Genomic DNA, 16,303 nt, shown 5'->3' on the forward strand with positions numbered 1-16,303 from the left:
GGAACAAGGAGGAGAAGAACAAAGCTGCAAGGAAACACTAGCATTTGTAGAACATGCCATGCCACATTACATTCACGGCTCAGGAGCAGATGCAGTCAAGAGCGGGACCCACATGTTGGAAACCAACGGAATGGATAGAATTTCAGGGTGGGGTGGAACAATCGGCATCCAAGGGATCTGAGGGATGGGTGGCAATGGCGGGAGGAGGGCTGTTAGAGGCGGCCACAGCAGCATTTTTTCTGCTACCTTTGGTTTGTCTATGTCCATATGAGGGCGGATAGCCACACACAAATCACTGTAGAGAAATGAGAGACCAATGAACAGCAGAAGCCAGTAGGAGATTCTGGATTCCATGGCTAAGGCAGAGGGGAAAGATGCATGGAATAACAATATTGGGAGTGGTTTTATATGGAGAGAATGAAGAATGTGGTCATTGTCAGTTGGTGTCCATGCCCAAATGGTGAACCACCTAATCTGACCTTAACAATATGAACCTTAAGCTACCAGACATTCACTTAAACAAGATAAAGAAGAAGAACATAGTGATCATGCATCTAAGGGCCATACATCACAGATGTGGCCAAATTGAAAATGCAAAATTCAATGGTTGCAATCACCAGATCAATGTGACTTTGGGATACACCCAGTTACAATGGTGTCCACCATTTGGTCCTGATATCTACAGGTACCGTGTCTAAAATAGATGGATCTCGACCACCTAAAAAATGGGGCGATTCATCATGTTGGTCTGCTCTCGTATCACCATCAGATCACAATCCGATGGTTGCACACCAATAAACAAAATTCAATGTGTATACACTACTACCAGGACACTCAATCATCATCCTGCTCAAAGCCTAATACTTTGGGTTAGTAGGGAGTGAGAAGCCCATGCACTTTGCATTTCTGCAGCTCACCAGCCCACTTGCTACGGAAAACTGCCTTCGTAGGAAGGAACCAGATTCCTGTTCATCAGCAAATGTATCATTTGCCTGCATTTTGCCACACACATGATTAGTCACATGTGGTTCCCATGGTTACCATTCATCTAATGTGCCTCTTTTTTTCTCTTTCATTTTTTTTTTCCCTTTTTTTTTTTGGGAGATCTGCTCCCAGATGTGAAGATTCTGACCATTCAATCTTTACTTTTATTTTTAAATCTACCTTCAGCATGACGTTTTTCTCAGTTATATATGTAGACCATTGCTGTATTTCCCTCATAACCATCCATCTGCAAGCAACCATATCAAAGTGTTCACATTTTCAATCCAGAAGAACCAGGGCATCACATAACCACCGCAGGTCACACAAGATCTGGTGTTCGGATCAGTGATAAAAAGCCTACACAACAGTGGAAATACTGCAGTTCAGCAAACTGCACATTTGCTGATAGTCAGGACCTTACAATTCTTTTATAGAATAAGAGTTCTACTAGTTAAACATAAAAAAGGAATTATAGGAAGTGCGAGCCCCTAGCTCGACGGTATGAAGTCTCTGCTCCAACACAGCATTTGGTAGGTGGAAATTGGTCAGGTCGACCAGTAGGTCAATTCACCCAAACTGCATCTCATGTGGATTCTACTAAGGTAAATGCAAAGCAGGTTGGGCTGGGGCAAGAAAATAATTAAGCTCACTAAAATTAATGAGTCGGTGTCGGGTTGGGATAGGGCCAGCCCATATAGGTTATTAATGGTGGGCCAGATGACCCACCTAAATATTGGAACTTGTTTTTTTCTTTTTTCGTTTTTCAGAAGATAACTAACATTAGGTTTTTTTCCCCCTAGACCTTCAAAGGTTGTACCACTCAAGTGTTGCAAATGCTTGGTCCATTCTCTTTATTTAACTAAGTAGAGAACTATTGGATGAAAACCAGACACAAATTGGGGAAAAGTGTCATTCAATGTCGACGAATCCCAACAATTGGTTGGTTGGATTCACCATAAAGATCTCCTAGTGACAATTTTGTAGTCAAAGATCATTAAAGATGGTTTTCTTACACAGGCCCATCCAATCGACAATCAGAATCAATGATCTATACAGATTTTATTCATCCATGCTGACCACCATCTTTTTCTAAGGAATTATGCAATCCTCGACCAAACATGGGCCCATGGTTCGGTAATTCACACTAGTTGCTTACCACCATGATGGACCATGCACCGAAAAAGCTCCTGGATAGGAATGATCATAGCCTTCTGATTCTTGGCCTATATATGGACACAGAGATACAACAAAAATTCCATGATCAAATGAAAAGGAGTTCCAAGATTGGTGGCTAGGATGTTCCAGTCCCAGTGATTTTTGGCACATGATCCATTGATGGTGAGGTGCAACATAAAAATGGTCAGGATATCGAAACGTGGCCCCTGCTAATCAGCACTGAAGACCTGAGTATACCATGCAAAGCCTGGGATCCAAGATCCTATAATTGATATACTTATTCCAGCAAGCATAATTAAATGCATTAACTTTTATTTCTTTTTTCATGCATTTAGTCAATTACAATTACAATTCGAGAATCACAGTCGATTTAAGATTTTCAACAATTTTCACATCATTGGAGACTACCAGTTTCGGTTCTCAATGGCTTGAAAGGAAAAACGAGAAATGTTACCAGGATTTTATTCGGATTTCTTCCTCCTGAGATTTCCCTTGGGGATTTTGCTGAGTACACCTCTGTCCAGCTTCTGGTACTGGCTCTGGAACTGTCCGAGTGCATTATACACAGTTGTCAACTTGGTCTTCATACCTCTCGTATAGCACCGGCAGAGTATGGGCCCCCACAGCCTGAAACAAACCACAGGGTTCTTTCGACATTAATAATTTTCCAGGTTGGGAAGCCTTGTCAAGAGATTACTTCTATCACCCTTCTAAGTTTAATGGGTTTTAGAACCTGGACCATACCAAGATCAATTTCTGTCCACAGTTCGGTCCCAAATGGTGCAGCTGATCAAGACCCGTTCCATCCAGTTAACTAAACACAGAGGATGGTACTTAAGTAGGAGGTGAATATGTTCGACCACTACTTGAATAACCATGAATCTATAAGGAAGCCGTTGATCAATTGACTTGTCTGAATTAATGACTTTCTATCTGTTGAACTGGACAGTATGAACAGTTGCTTTCCCAGGACAGGCCACCAAGTGACCCACCCGTCATTCTGCCCAGTTCTGGTCCAAGATGTTGAGACCAGTGTACGCAATATCGATACTATCGGCCGATATATCGGCCGATATTATCGTTATCGCTGTCCAGCGAGACGAAACCCGCACGAAACCACTCGGAAGTTCCAAAAAAGAGAAAAAATGATTTTATCGTGCGATATATTGTAGGATATCGCCCCATTATGATCGATATCGTGGATATCATCGATACCATCACTCATCGTTGGATCTGTGGGGTTCGTAATTACCAAAAAATCATAAAAAAAATATTTTAAAAAAAAACAGAGGAAAAGTTGGAGGGAGGATTTTAGTACCTGTAGACTCAGATTGCATGATCGGAGGTTGAATTTGATGGGCCACTCCATCAACGGCGGTAATTACGATTTCCCTCTTTATTTTTTCTTTGAATCCAACGGAGACTTCGCATCAAAACGAAGATTTCGGCAAAGGGATTTCTGCAACCGAGATTTCGACGAGAAATCGCGCGTATTGAAGACAAGATTTGAGATTTTTAGGGTTCGGAATCTCCGGAACCCTCTTCCCTCTTTCGAAATGCGGCTTCCTCCGCTGAAATCCCTTTAGAAATCCGATTGCGTACTGAGTTACTCGTACGCTTTGATGTACTGATGAAACTCCGTGGGGCCCACTGTTAATGTATGTGGTTTATCCACGCCGTCCAACTGTTTTTACAGATCATTTAAGCGGTTGATCCCAAATTTTAAGCATATCCAAGCTGAAGTGGACCACACCATATGAAACAGTGGGAATAATGATTTCAACCGTTGAAAGCTTTCCAGGCCCCACAGTGATGTTTATTTGTCATCCAACTTGTTCATTAGATCACAGAAATAAGGATGAAGGGAAAACATAAATATAAGCTTGATCCCAAACTTCAGTGGCCCTCAGGAAATTTTCAATGGTATATATTCAATTGACACTGTTACCCATGGTGCGGTCCATTTGAGCTTTAAATGTGCTTCAATTTTGGGATCGAGCCCAAAAACTATCTATTAAAATGGATTGAAGGAGTCGATAAAATATATAAATCACAGTGGGTCCCACGGTTTTTACTAAGTGCATAAAATAAAACGCACCCGTAAATGCACTCGGTGGATTGGTGCTACATGAGAAACTAACTTATTGGGTGTTACGCTTGATACAGGGACCACGTCGATGAGATGTTGTAGATCCACTCTGTTCATTCGTTTTTATAGCCCATTTTATGATGTTATCCAAAAAATCAAACACACTAAAATATCAGGTGGACCGCACCACATCAAACAGTGATTAATAAACACTTACCATTAAATGATATGCATCTGCTTAATTTTTCTGGTGTAGCCCACCCAAAATTTATATCTGCTTAATTTTTGGAATAATATTCTTAAATTATATGAAAAAATAAATGGACGGCCTGGATAAAATATATATACAGCAAGGTGGACCCCACGAGACGGGCTGATGTACCACACAGGTTGTGTTGTAAGAAGACGAGCGCTGACGCTCCGAGTTATACAAATGGTTCAAATGAGATCAAAGTTACATGGTCACATAATGATGTATTATTATATCCACTCCGTTCATCTATTTGGCGAGATCATTTTAGATCATGACCCTAAAAATAAGTCATATCCAAAGCTTAAGAGGACCACACCACAAATAGCTGTGGGAACAATGATTCTCACCATTAAAATGTTTGTAGGACCCACCATAACATTTATTTTCCATTCAATCTGTTCATGAGGTCACACATACCTGGATGAAGAGGAAAAAAAAAATATCATATTGATCCAAATCTTTTGTGACCCCAAAATGGTTTCAATGGTAGACGTTCAATCCTCCACTACATTTTGCAGTGTGGTCCACTTGATAATTGGATCTGACTTATTTTTCAGCTCAAGTGTTACGACTAGCTTGCCAAATGGACAGCCAGTTTGGATATAAAATATACCTCATGATGGGACCCACAAAACTTGTTGACATCAACACACCAAGGTGATGTGTGGTACACAAGCCGATCCACTTATGCGGATTTCCTGGAAAGCCTTTGGCAGGAAATTCGCATTGGAAACCTAGGTGGGCCCACCATAATGTTTGTAAGAAATCTACCCCGTCCATCCTTTTTGTGAGCTCATTTTAGGACTTGGGACCAAAAGTGAGCAAGTTCCAGGACTCGAGTGGGCCGCACTAAAGGAAAAGGTGGGTAGGGAAATTCCTACCGTTAAAACATCCCTAGGTCGACGGTGATGTTTAAATGCCATCCATACCGTTTATAATGTCATTCCTACTGAGATGAACTGAGAAGACAAATATTACCTGATTTAAAACTTCTGTGGCCCCACGAATATTTCAATTGTTTACGTTCAATCTTCACATTTTTAGCACACTTGAGTATTTGATCGGCTCATTTTTGGTACCATGTCCTAAAATGAGCTCACAAAACAAATGGGTAGGATGGATTTCTCACAAACATCACGGTGGGCCCTATCTAAGTTTCTAGCGCATGAAACGGTATAGGCCACAACGTCCCTATCATTTATATGTATATTTATCCATTTTTATTTCTTTTGTTTTTCAATAAATTGGTTGTGTTTTCATACATGTCTTCCATACATTTATAAATGTCATGCATTCAATTTAAATATAGTTGCATTAGTTCAATTAAACATCACATAACTTAGGATCTTATACAAACAAAATTTATTATGTGCACCTTTTTTTTTGAGATGTTATGATTTAAAAGTGTGTATTAAGGTCCTTTTTAACAATCCATGAAGTTTCATTGAAAAATTCAACCATTTTCTCAATGTTTCCCCATGTTTCCCAAAAAGTGCGATACATTATGCGATACAAACGATATATCCAGTGCGATAACCGATACGTATCTGTATCCCAAGGGTGCGATACATAGCGCGATACCGATATTTCGAACACTGGTTGAGACCAGCTGGTCCGGTATGGTTTTTTAAAACACAGCTTTCCATACTCGGTTTAGTTGGTAGGAAGAAAAAAGTTTATTATGGAATTTTAAAGCTATCAGCACTTGGCTGTCTCAATTTAGTTTGTAATGTGGAGAAATCATCCAGTGGTAACTCTTTCAACCTCATAGTCCCTAGAGTGGATGGCTGCACCCAAAAATTTCATGCCGGTCAGATGATCATAGACACACATTGGATGATCTACGATGATCACAAATGAATGGTCTGTTAAAAAAAAAAAAAAAAAGTTTTACCAACAGTCAACACTTAGAAGGGAAAATTCCTCAAATCAGCACCTAGAATCATGCATTGAGACTTCCATTTATTTTTTTTAATGGCTGTGACATTTGGGGTATGCCCATCAATGGCAGGTCCCAACAGGAGAATGGTCCAGATCTTGTACATGCATGACACGTGTTCAGATATAGGAATGCTTTATCACTAATATATATATGTGCTTAACACTGGTCTAAGATAGAGCGGGGAGTTTTTAGGTAGATTGCGCTGCAGATTTTAAGGGCCGAGTTTTCAAGAAAAATGGATATATGTATCCATCAATGAATTTTTGGATACTATTTACCATCCCAGCTATATACACCAGTTCTTTTGCTATGAAGAAATAACCTTGATTCTACAAAACAAATCCAAGAACCTTGATCTTACCAGAACTCTACCCAGATGATGCAAAAAAGAAGCACAAGCCATGCTTCTCCCATTAAGAAGACTAGAACAAATTGACTGACCTTTGCCACTCAGTAATGAGTGATTGATGGGATTATTATTATTTATTACTGTTACTCTGTGTTATATATGAATTGTACTAACAACCACAGCCTCATTAGTTTTCATCTAGGAGACCAAAACACCTCTACTTATCATCAAGCTGCACTCATGCTAGCTAATGAAGGGGAACAAAACTGTAACCATTGATTTCAGCAAACAACCCTGGCATCTGAAAATGATCAAAACTCTTTAAATCTAGCGAACTACTAAAGGAAATCTTTATCGTTTCAAGTTCACGTTGCTGTTGCCAAAAATAATACATCAATTCATGAATCCTCATATCTGCATGCAATCTCTCAACCAAAATGTACAAACTACAGCAAAATTTTAAAAGGCAAGGTGAGGTAGGTTTCTCACCTATGTACAAGACTGAGAAAATTGCACCAGCTCCCAATAATTGCAGCTACCCACAAGCTCACCACAACCTGAACAGAGTTCTCAGTCACTAATGGTTTAACACTTGAGAATAAATGATAATATAGATCCATTATCCGTGCTACAGAGTTTGAAATGGGGAATAATTCGGGGAGGCAGATAGGTGCAGTTAGGGAAAAATAGCAAAACTTTTGGGAAAATAAGGAAATTTCAGTGACTGTTGGAAGAAGTGTAGTAAATCAATTTAATTCATGAATCATGGCTGGTTTGACAATTATTCACTAATTCAATAGATGTTATCTATTTAATTGCAATTAATTGACTGACTTCACTTAAATCTCAGAAGATTTTGTAACATTGTCGTCAACAATAAGGAATAACAAGCAGAAGATGAAAATTAGAATAGTTCCAACAGGGAGTAATTCCAGATGGCAAGTAATTAGCAGCAGACGAGCCGTGAAAATGCCAAATTCATTTTCTGAGGGAGTAACTTAAGAATTGTATGCTGAGGCTACTGAAAAAGGAAAATTAGCCTTGGTAGAGGTTTCAATTTTTCATAAACTGATACATGTGTGTGCACAGGAGGTGAAAGATATTATCCATTCCATGCTCAACTGGCCTTTCTCCCTCTCAGTTTTTCTTGTTGTTTTATTTATTTTTGTTTTTATTTTTGTTTTAATAATGAGCAACTTCCATGAGCATGTGCAATATCCACTACTTAAACGTCAATCTGCATGTGTTTTTTTTAAAAAAAAATCTATTCCACCACTTTTGAGCAACTCCAAGTCAACTGAGAATGTACAGTTCACTGGATCTAGAAGATGGGATTTCAAAGGATCTTTTGGAGATGTCATCCAGCCAATCACCCTCCTTGACACGGCCATTCCATGCTTAGCTTGATTTGGATCATCGTGACTTATTTGATTGCTAGCCTCGAAGAATCTCAGAGGATCCTGGCTTTAATGTGGTAGCTTCTTATTCGTCCAAGACAGCAGACCAGGCAAATTTTGACTGGTCGAGGGGAATCAATCCTGAATTGCTAGATTTGACCTCTCCCCTAATACCTATATAAAGAGGAGCATTCAGTTGATCCCAGGACATTACTAGAGAATTCTGAGAGGAGAGAGGATTACCTTACCAGGCCCGTATCTTCATTCAGCTCGCTAGACAGTACCCACATTACCTTTATAGCCCGTCTGCTGGCATGCGTGGTTCATCCTGCGTGTTGCCAACAACAACCTTCAGTTTGTTCTTTTCTGCTTTGTTTGTCTACCAGAGAGAGTTTCCATCCTTGAGGCCAACCAGGATTATCTTGAGTAGCGAAAACAGTCACTCCAATTTACTATTGAAAACCAGCCCTCCCCCAAAGTTTTCATTAAGATTAAGTGTTTGGAATCATTCAGTTTATTTTGCCCCCTCGTATGCAATCTAGCATATTTATCAATGATTGATACAACTAGCACTCAACACTGGATATTGCATACTCAAGGAACATTACTCTTCGGCAGCGGGCCCATGGCCAAATAGACCAAAGTTAGACCTTGTGCAATCTTCTCAAATCTAGGACTAATGCTTTGCTCAAGTTGCGCGGTGAGGTAATCAAATGTATCACGGCAGCGATTAAGCCAATCATTACAATACAAATATGTAGCATATCAGATTATTTAGCACCTGAAATGTGTTCTTGAAACAAGTGAACTATTATTTAGCTTTCTTATAAAATTAGAAATAACAATGGGGCATCACTTTCCCCTTTTTCTTTCAAGCATGGCTAATTAGATTCTCCTTCATGTTATGAGAAACCAGGGTCTAACCATTGAAGCCTGTTTTCCTATTCGCTCCGTCTAAAAAGGTTCGACATCAGTGCTTGATCGATCATGACATAGATTGACTTTCCAACATCACTTGTTTCATTGTTGGGTCCATATTATTATTAAGTCAGTCCGGCTCCAGGAACATTACTCATCAGCAGTGGGCCCATGGCCAAATAGACCAAAGTTCGACCTTGTGCAATCTTCTCAAATGTAAGTGATGAGGATATCCGAGCCCCATACCAGAGGAGGGATAATCTAGTCTCCTTATGGCTAGATGAGCATTACATGGGGCCCATTTGGCCCAATTCACATTCCTAACCACGTTGAAGACCCCATGTGCATGTTCATGCATCTTTGAAGACCCCACACTGGGAAGATGCACGTAGGTTGCATATAGGAGCTTGATAGACACATCGAACTGTTGGATTGGGTGGACACGATGATCGGACTGTTAGATCATCATCGAACATCTTGATCATGGACCCCCATGGCCCACAAAATAGTTTAGTTGTTTAGAATGTTTACATGCTTCGTTATATTTTGTATACCTTATATTTGTGTTGAGATTAGGGAGTTAGGAACAACTTTTAATTTATTAAATGTCTTTATGTTGAGAATCCTGCCTGAGAGCGTCTTTTTGCAGAAGGTCTTTTCTAAGACTATTAAAGAGAAAGATGGGTATGTGAAGCCCTAATGCCATTATTTTGAAGAAAAAAAAAGTTTGTTTTTCTCTTCTTCATGTGATTTGAAGCTTGGGTGTGGTGTGATTGCATTCCCCATTCAACGGAGGTGCGAGGCTTCCATCTATCATCTTCCTTCTCTCTTCCTTTCTATCCAAAATATGTATTTCTTAAAAACTTTATATCTATTCTTCCTTTCCTATCCAAGACCATCTAAATCATCTTTTTTTTTTCAACTTTTCATCATCCAACTTCAACCCCAACCGAAATCAACCATTAAGGACCCAAAAACCCTAGCCAATGACCCACACGTGCGAGCCCCTAGGCTAACCATATGGACAACCACTCAATCCTTTGATTTTCCCTTACATCCCTCATCAAAACCCCTTGATTCCCCATCCATAACCTTGTCCTAAACCTTAGATATTCAATTTCTTATTTTTCTCAATTTCTAAAAACCCTAATTCCAAAATCGGGGAAAAAAACAAGTTTAAAAATAGCTGAAATTTTTAGAAAATGCATGCATAAATTAAAAAAAAAATTAAAAAAAAAAATCTAAATCTTCAACAAATCAGTAGATCCATATTCCAATACTCGTCAAGAATAAGAAAAAAGACTAGTTTAAATTATTTTTCCTGAAAATTGCAAAGAATACATGCATAAAAAATATATAAATAAATAAAATAAAATAAAATAAACCTCAAATCTTCAACAAATAAGTAGATCCATAGTCTTTTAATTCTCCTCAAGCATCATAACAAGAATTAGAAAGACCAAAAAAAAAAAAAAAACCAATTTAAATATTTTAGAAAATAACTACATAAATAATTTTAAAATTATAAAAAAAAAAAAAAAAAAAAGTAAACCCCATAAATCTTCAACAAATCAATAGATCAATAGTCTTATAATACTCCTTAAGCATCATAACAAGAATTTTTGTGTGTGTGTGTGTGTGTGTATAAAATTTTTAAAAAAAATAATAAGAAGAAGAAGAAAATATCTGGATAAATAAATAAATAAATAATCTAGAAAAAAAATTATCAAGAAGTTCCCTATCATCGATCCTAAGCTTCTTATTAACTTCCAATGGAGAATCCATAAGTTTGATACTAAAATTCCCAGTCGAAGACAACAAATCAGAATATATTTCCATTGAGACAGAACTATACCCCTCTTGGACCGAGACTTCAATTCCATGAAATATTTTAATGATCCCAAATTTTTAATATCAAACACCTTGCTCAAATATGATTTCATTTCTAATATGGCTTGACATCATCACTTATAACAATAATAATATCCACATACACTCTCACAAAAATAATGTCCTTCGCATGCCGCTTGTCAGACACGGAATGATCAAAATGGATACGAGCGAAACCAATATGAATTAGAACCCCACTAAACCTTTCAAACGAAGCTGAGGAGTTACTTCAACCCATATTTTGCCTACTTCAGATGACATATAGATCCCATTGGTCAAATCGCCACTCAAAAAGGCATTCTTAACATCCAACAGATGTAAGGACCAATTTAAATTGGCAACAAGAGAAATAATATCCTACACAGAGTGTAATCCTCCTCACCAAAGGTTTATGTAAACCTTTAACTACAAGACAAGCTTCATGACGAGCTACACTATCGTCGGGATTGTACTCGAGAACATACACCTAACAACAACTTACAGGGTTCTTCCCAGCTGATAATTCAGTCATCTCCCAGGTATAATTCTTTTCAAGAGCTACCATCTCTTCCTTCATAGCTCGATGCCACAAAGGAAAAATAAGAGCCTCGAAATTTATAGGAATGGTAGAGGAAGAACACTCAATAGCCAAAACAAAATACTAATGCTGAGGAGACAAAATGATAGGAAACAAACCTCTGAATAGGATGAGCGGTACACGAACTTTTTGCTTTTCTGACAACATGAGGAAAATCTAAGGTATTTCTAAGGATCATAATAAATACGCAATCGAGAAGGAGCACTATCAATACATGTAGCCGAAGAAGCATGCTTCATGGTTTCCTGAGAAATAATGGGTTTACGAACATTCCTTTGCTCATAAACTTTCATGTTCGGCTAGAAAAATCAATAGAAACATTATTTCTAACATTGTTAGGCTCAAAAGAGGGACACTATCTCTGATCAAACTCAAGAACAGGAATAGGAAGAACCATAGAAGTGTATCCCCCTCTCTATCAGAAAAGTATGGAGCATCTTCCACAAATTTAACATGTACAGAGAGCATTGTTTAATAAGTGGATCAAGACACTTTTTGATAATACGAATATCCCAACAATATGCATTGGATAGCTCCATCTAAAAATTTGTTTCTAAGAGGATCAATATTATAGACATAACATACACACCCAAAGACACATAGTGGAATGTCAAAGATTGGATAAAAGGCCAAAAAATACCAAACAAGAGACCTTCCAATAAGAATTTTAGTGGGAAGACGATTGATCAAATAGTAAGTTGTAAGATCAGCATCTAACAAAAAATATTTAGGAACAGACATTCCAACAAGAAGAGCCTGAGTGACTTCCAAAAGATGTCTTTTTTTTTCTTTTCAGGCACGCCATTTTGTTGTGGGGTATATACACATATGGTCTAAGAGTTATGCTCTTGAAGATATCTTAGTATGGGAAAGGTTTTCTTTTGCATTATTTGTACGAAGGGTATCAATACTCACATTAAATTGATTTTTAACCAAACTATGAAATGTTTTGAAAATAGAGCTAACCTCATCTCTAGATTTCATCAAATAAATCCATTTCATACGAGATGCATCATTAATAAACCAAACAAAGTATTTAAATCCATTATAAACAATATGAATTGGACCCCAAAATCTTAATGAACCAAAGAGTTCCGCCTAAACTTTTTCAACATGCAGATAGACAAACTTATGGTATTTAGCTAAAATACAAGCCTCACACTTTAAATTTTTAACATCACTAGACTCAATTGACATCGGTAATAAAGAATGCAATAATAGACTCGAATGATGACCAAACCTATAATGCCAGAGATAAAGATCTTCCTTCTGGACACTAAGACACTCAATGAAAGCATTCAAAAAATATATATTTATAAACCATCCTTCTCACGTCCACCACCAAGCAACTTCTTTTTCTTAGCTCCTACAAAACACAATGATTATGATAGAAGGTCACACAATACAATTCAAGTCTTTGGTTACCTTACTAACTAATAACAAATTAGAGGTAATGTTAGGCACCAACAAGACTGATGATAAGGAAAATGATGGAGAAACAGATATAGTACCTTTACCCCCAATAGGAGATTGAATACCAACTACCAATTTCACATGACCTAAACTTGAATTGGGAGTAAATGAAGAAAAAGAACTATATGTACCAAATTTATGATCGATTGCCCCTAAATCAATGACCAAAGATCTTGACGCAAAGGGTATGAAGAGCAGTGGATGTATTGCTGTATGAGCCAAGGAAATGGATGAGGTTTTATTTTGAATGGCATCTCTTAACAAAGCATCATACTCAAATTTTTAGAGATGAATGACATCTCCAACTGATGGAACCATAGGTGAAGCTGAGTGAGGAACCATGTCCCTAGTAGTAGTAGGAGAATCTCTACCATTTGAAGCTACAGAGTTAGCAACTTGGCCCTGAGATCTACCATAAATAAAAAAAACCCAACAATAATCCACAATAAGTCATTGTCTAACACAATAAGTACACAATAGATCAATGCCACACCAAGGGCCAATACCATAGCCACGACCATGCCCTCCTCTTCCTAACGCTCTATCCCAACCAGTAGTAACATTATCAAAGTTTCAAAACCTATCACTGGAGTCGATTCTTCAACCACAGTAGATCCCATAGCAAAGCGACGCTTCCCATCATGCAATATAGTGCATAAACGCTATTAAGAGATGGTAATGAGGGTGAACCAAGAATCTGGGCGTGAACTGGTTCAAACTTTGCATTAAGGCCTGCGAATGACTCAAAAATTCTTTTCTCAATGCTCTTTTTATATGCTTCCACGTCTGTGGTACACACAAAATGAAGATCATCTAGACAGGATAATTCTTGCAATAGACCCCACATCTTGGCATAATAGTTAGACATTAATCGCTCCCCATCTTAGATTTCCAACTTCTTGATAAATATTATAAATCTGAGCTATATTATTATAATCTGCATATAGTTCATGAATAGTCTGCAAGATCTTACGAGCGGTAGATAACAAAAAAAATGATTTCTCTAACTTTTGGTTCCATCAAATTCAGAAGCCAAGACATGACAAGCAAGTTATTTGATTTCTAATCTCCATATGAAGAATCAAATAATTGAGGTTCTGTGATATTGCCATTCATATACCCCCAAATTTTATTTTCCTCCAATAAACATCTCAACGGCTTTTGACCATTGAATGTAATTACTGGACTAAAGTAGGATTTTCATAATGAACAATCAACCTTTTCCATCTTAGAGGTAATAGGATCAACAGCTTTAGAAGTTGACAAAAATGCAATATATGATCTAAAAAAATAATAATAATGGAGAACCAAACAGGTGAAGAAAGGCCTTATGGTCGGACAAACAAACCAAAAAAGAAGCCCAAAATTTTGAAGACAGCAATAGCCAACAAATTCATACTATTGCAAATTGGAAGTGGAAAATCTGGATAAGAAACAAATTCAAAAATCTGTCAAACCTGAATGCCCAACAATACCCTTAAACATTCAGCACAAAAAGTCCTTTAAAAAATCATCAAAAAAGAGGTAGAAGAAGAAGAAGAAGAAGAAGAATTTGTAAAAATGGCTACAACTGGACAGAAATAAAATAAAATAAAATAAAAATCAGTCGGGATTCACCCACGTCAAAGAGACAATGTCTAGCAAAAATTAACAAGTCCTTTAAAACAAAGGAATTGAAGAAGAATTTCAAGCAACATCTTCAATTGGAAAATATAAAAATCAGCAGGGGTTTCAAATCCAGCAACCCATGATTTAAAATTCTCAAAAATTCCAACACCAAGACACCCTCCTCTTACAAACCAGAACAAGCCAATTAGGAAAGGGCCTCATGACCAATGTTGTCAAAATCATTATTGTATCACAAGTCATGATAGCGGTTGAATCATATCAAATCACAAATTATATTGTAAATCAGAAGATTTTTTTATGATTTTCTTAAAAATATGAAAAATATAAATAAATAAGTAATAAAACGTAGAAATCATTCCTTTTACAATCAATATACACCAAGTAATACCATTTAAATGATTCTTCTAATCTCTCCTTCTTTCTGTCTTTCAAGAAATTTTCCTTAAAAAACTTAAAAGGATCCTTTGATAATTTATTTTCTTGTTACCTTTCTTGAATGTAGAATCACATTAGAAAGCGGCATTTGATTTTGTAGACCGGCAAAAAAAAATATTTTGATTTCCAACCATCAGTACATGATACACGTAAGTAAACATGATTGTAACCATCCATAAAAAGATTCCAGATAAGTCAATATATCAATTTGGTGTTTCGACTTTCGACCACTTAAGACGAAATCATTATAAAAAATAAAAAAATAAAAAAAATAAAAAATAAAAAAAGTATATAATTTAACTTTGAAGAGAATATATATCACTAAATCTCTTATAAAGAACAAAATAAGATAATTCACCTTTTCTAAACAATTCTTTTTTTTTTTTTTTTTAAAGTTTTCTTCTAAATGATTCTTAAAGCCCCCACCACTTTAAAAACATAAATTGAAAGCCATGTGAAGCTTAAAGTAGAAGAAAACTAGTATGATTTGAATCATAAATCGTAAGATTCAAATCATAAAATCATAGGATTCATATAAAAAGGTATTCAAAGTTCGGATTCAAATCATTTTGATTAAGATTTGAGTCAAATCTTAAATCGTTAATCGTAAATCGTAGGATTTTGACAACACTGCTCATGACTATCCAGAAAAAAGAAGACTAAAAAAGTGAAGGGGAAAGAAGAAAAGAGAAAGGAAGAAGAAGAAGAAACCCTAAAAGAAGAAGTAGAATAAAAAGAAACCCCCAAAGAAGAAGAAGAAGAAACCTTAAGAGAACTTAGGCTCTGAAACCATATTAAGAAGAATGAGAAAATTTGAGAGAAAGAGAGCATATAAAAGTTGGGATATCCAACCCTCTCTTATTTATTATAATAGAAGAAAATGTAAAATTACATATTATATCTTATATGAATGTAAAACTAAAGCAATGCTAAGGGTCAAATAAGGAAAACATGAAACAAAGGTAAAAGGCTGAAAAATTAAGGACAAGCCCATAACATATAAGACCCAGGTGTATGTACCTGTGGGCCCAGTCATAGGCCCACACACACACATACACCCACAATTTTTAGCATTCTTATTTTCTTCTCTCATTCCATAGGTAGTCTAAATTTTTGGAGGTTGCTAGCCTGACATTAGTTAGAAACATGAAAAAACTTATTAAGGGGGATAAATATGAGCCAATGTGTAGC

The 16,303-nt window shown here is 36.9% G+C and overlaps 1 protein-coding gene across 3 annotated transcripts in view; it reads right to left on the reverse strand.

The window, feature by feature from the left end:
* The window catches only part of LOC131246018 (reticulon-like protein B8), a 62,407-nt gene continuing 46,104 nt past the window's right edge, over positions 1 to 16,303 (reverse strand). The window contains exons 7-8 of one of the 3 annotated variants that reach the window (XR_009171123.1): positions 2,615 to 2,787; positions 1 to 295 (exon numbers count right to left, since the gene is read on the reverse strand). Coding sequence is in view for 2 of the 3 variants with exons in the window: in XM_058245918.1 (XP_058101901.1) it covers positions 7,279 to 7,350 (72 nt within the window). In the remaining variant the exon portion in view is untranslated. Of the gene's footprint in view, positions 296 to 2,452; positions 2,788 to 7,263; positions 7,351 to 16,303 lie in introns of those variants that run through there. The other 2 variants (XM_058245913.1, XM_058245918.1) reach the window with 2 other exon arrangements.

The sequence above is a fragment of the Magnolia sinica genome, chromosome 1, assembly GCF_029962835.1.
Source record: "Magnolia sinica isolate HGM2019 chromosome 1, MsV1, whole genome shotgun sequence".
In the NCBI taxonomy this organism is placed as follows: Eukaryota; Viridiplantae; Streptophyta; class Magnoliopsida; order Magnoliales; family Magnoliaceae; genus Magnolia; species Magnolia sinica.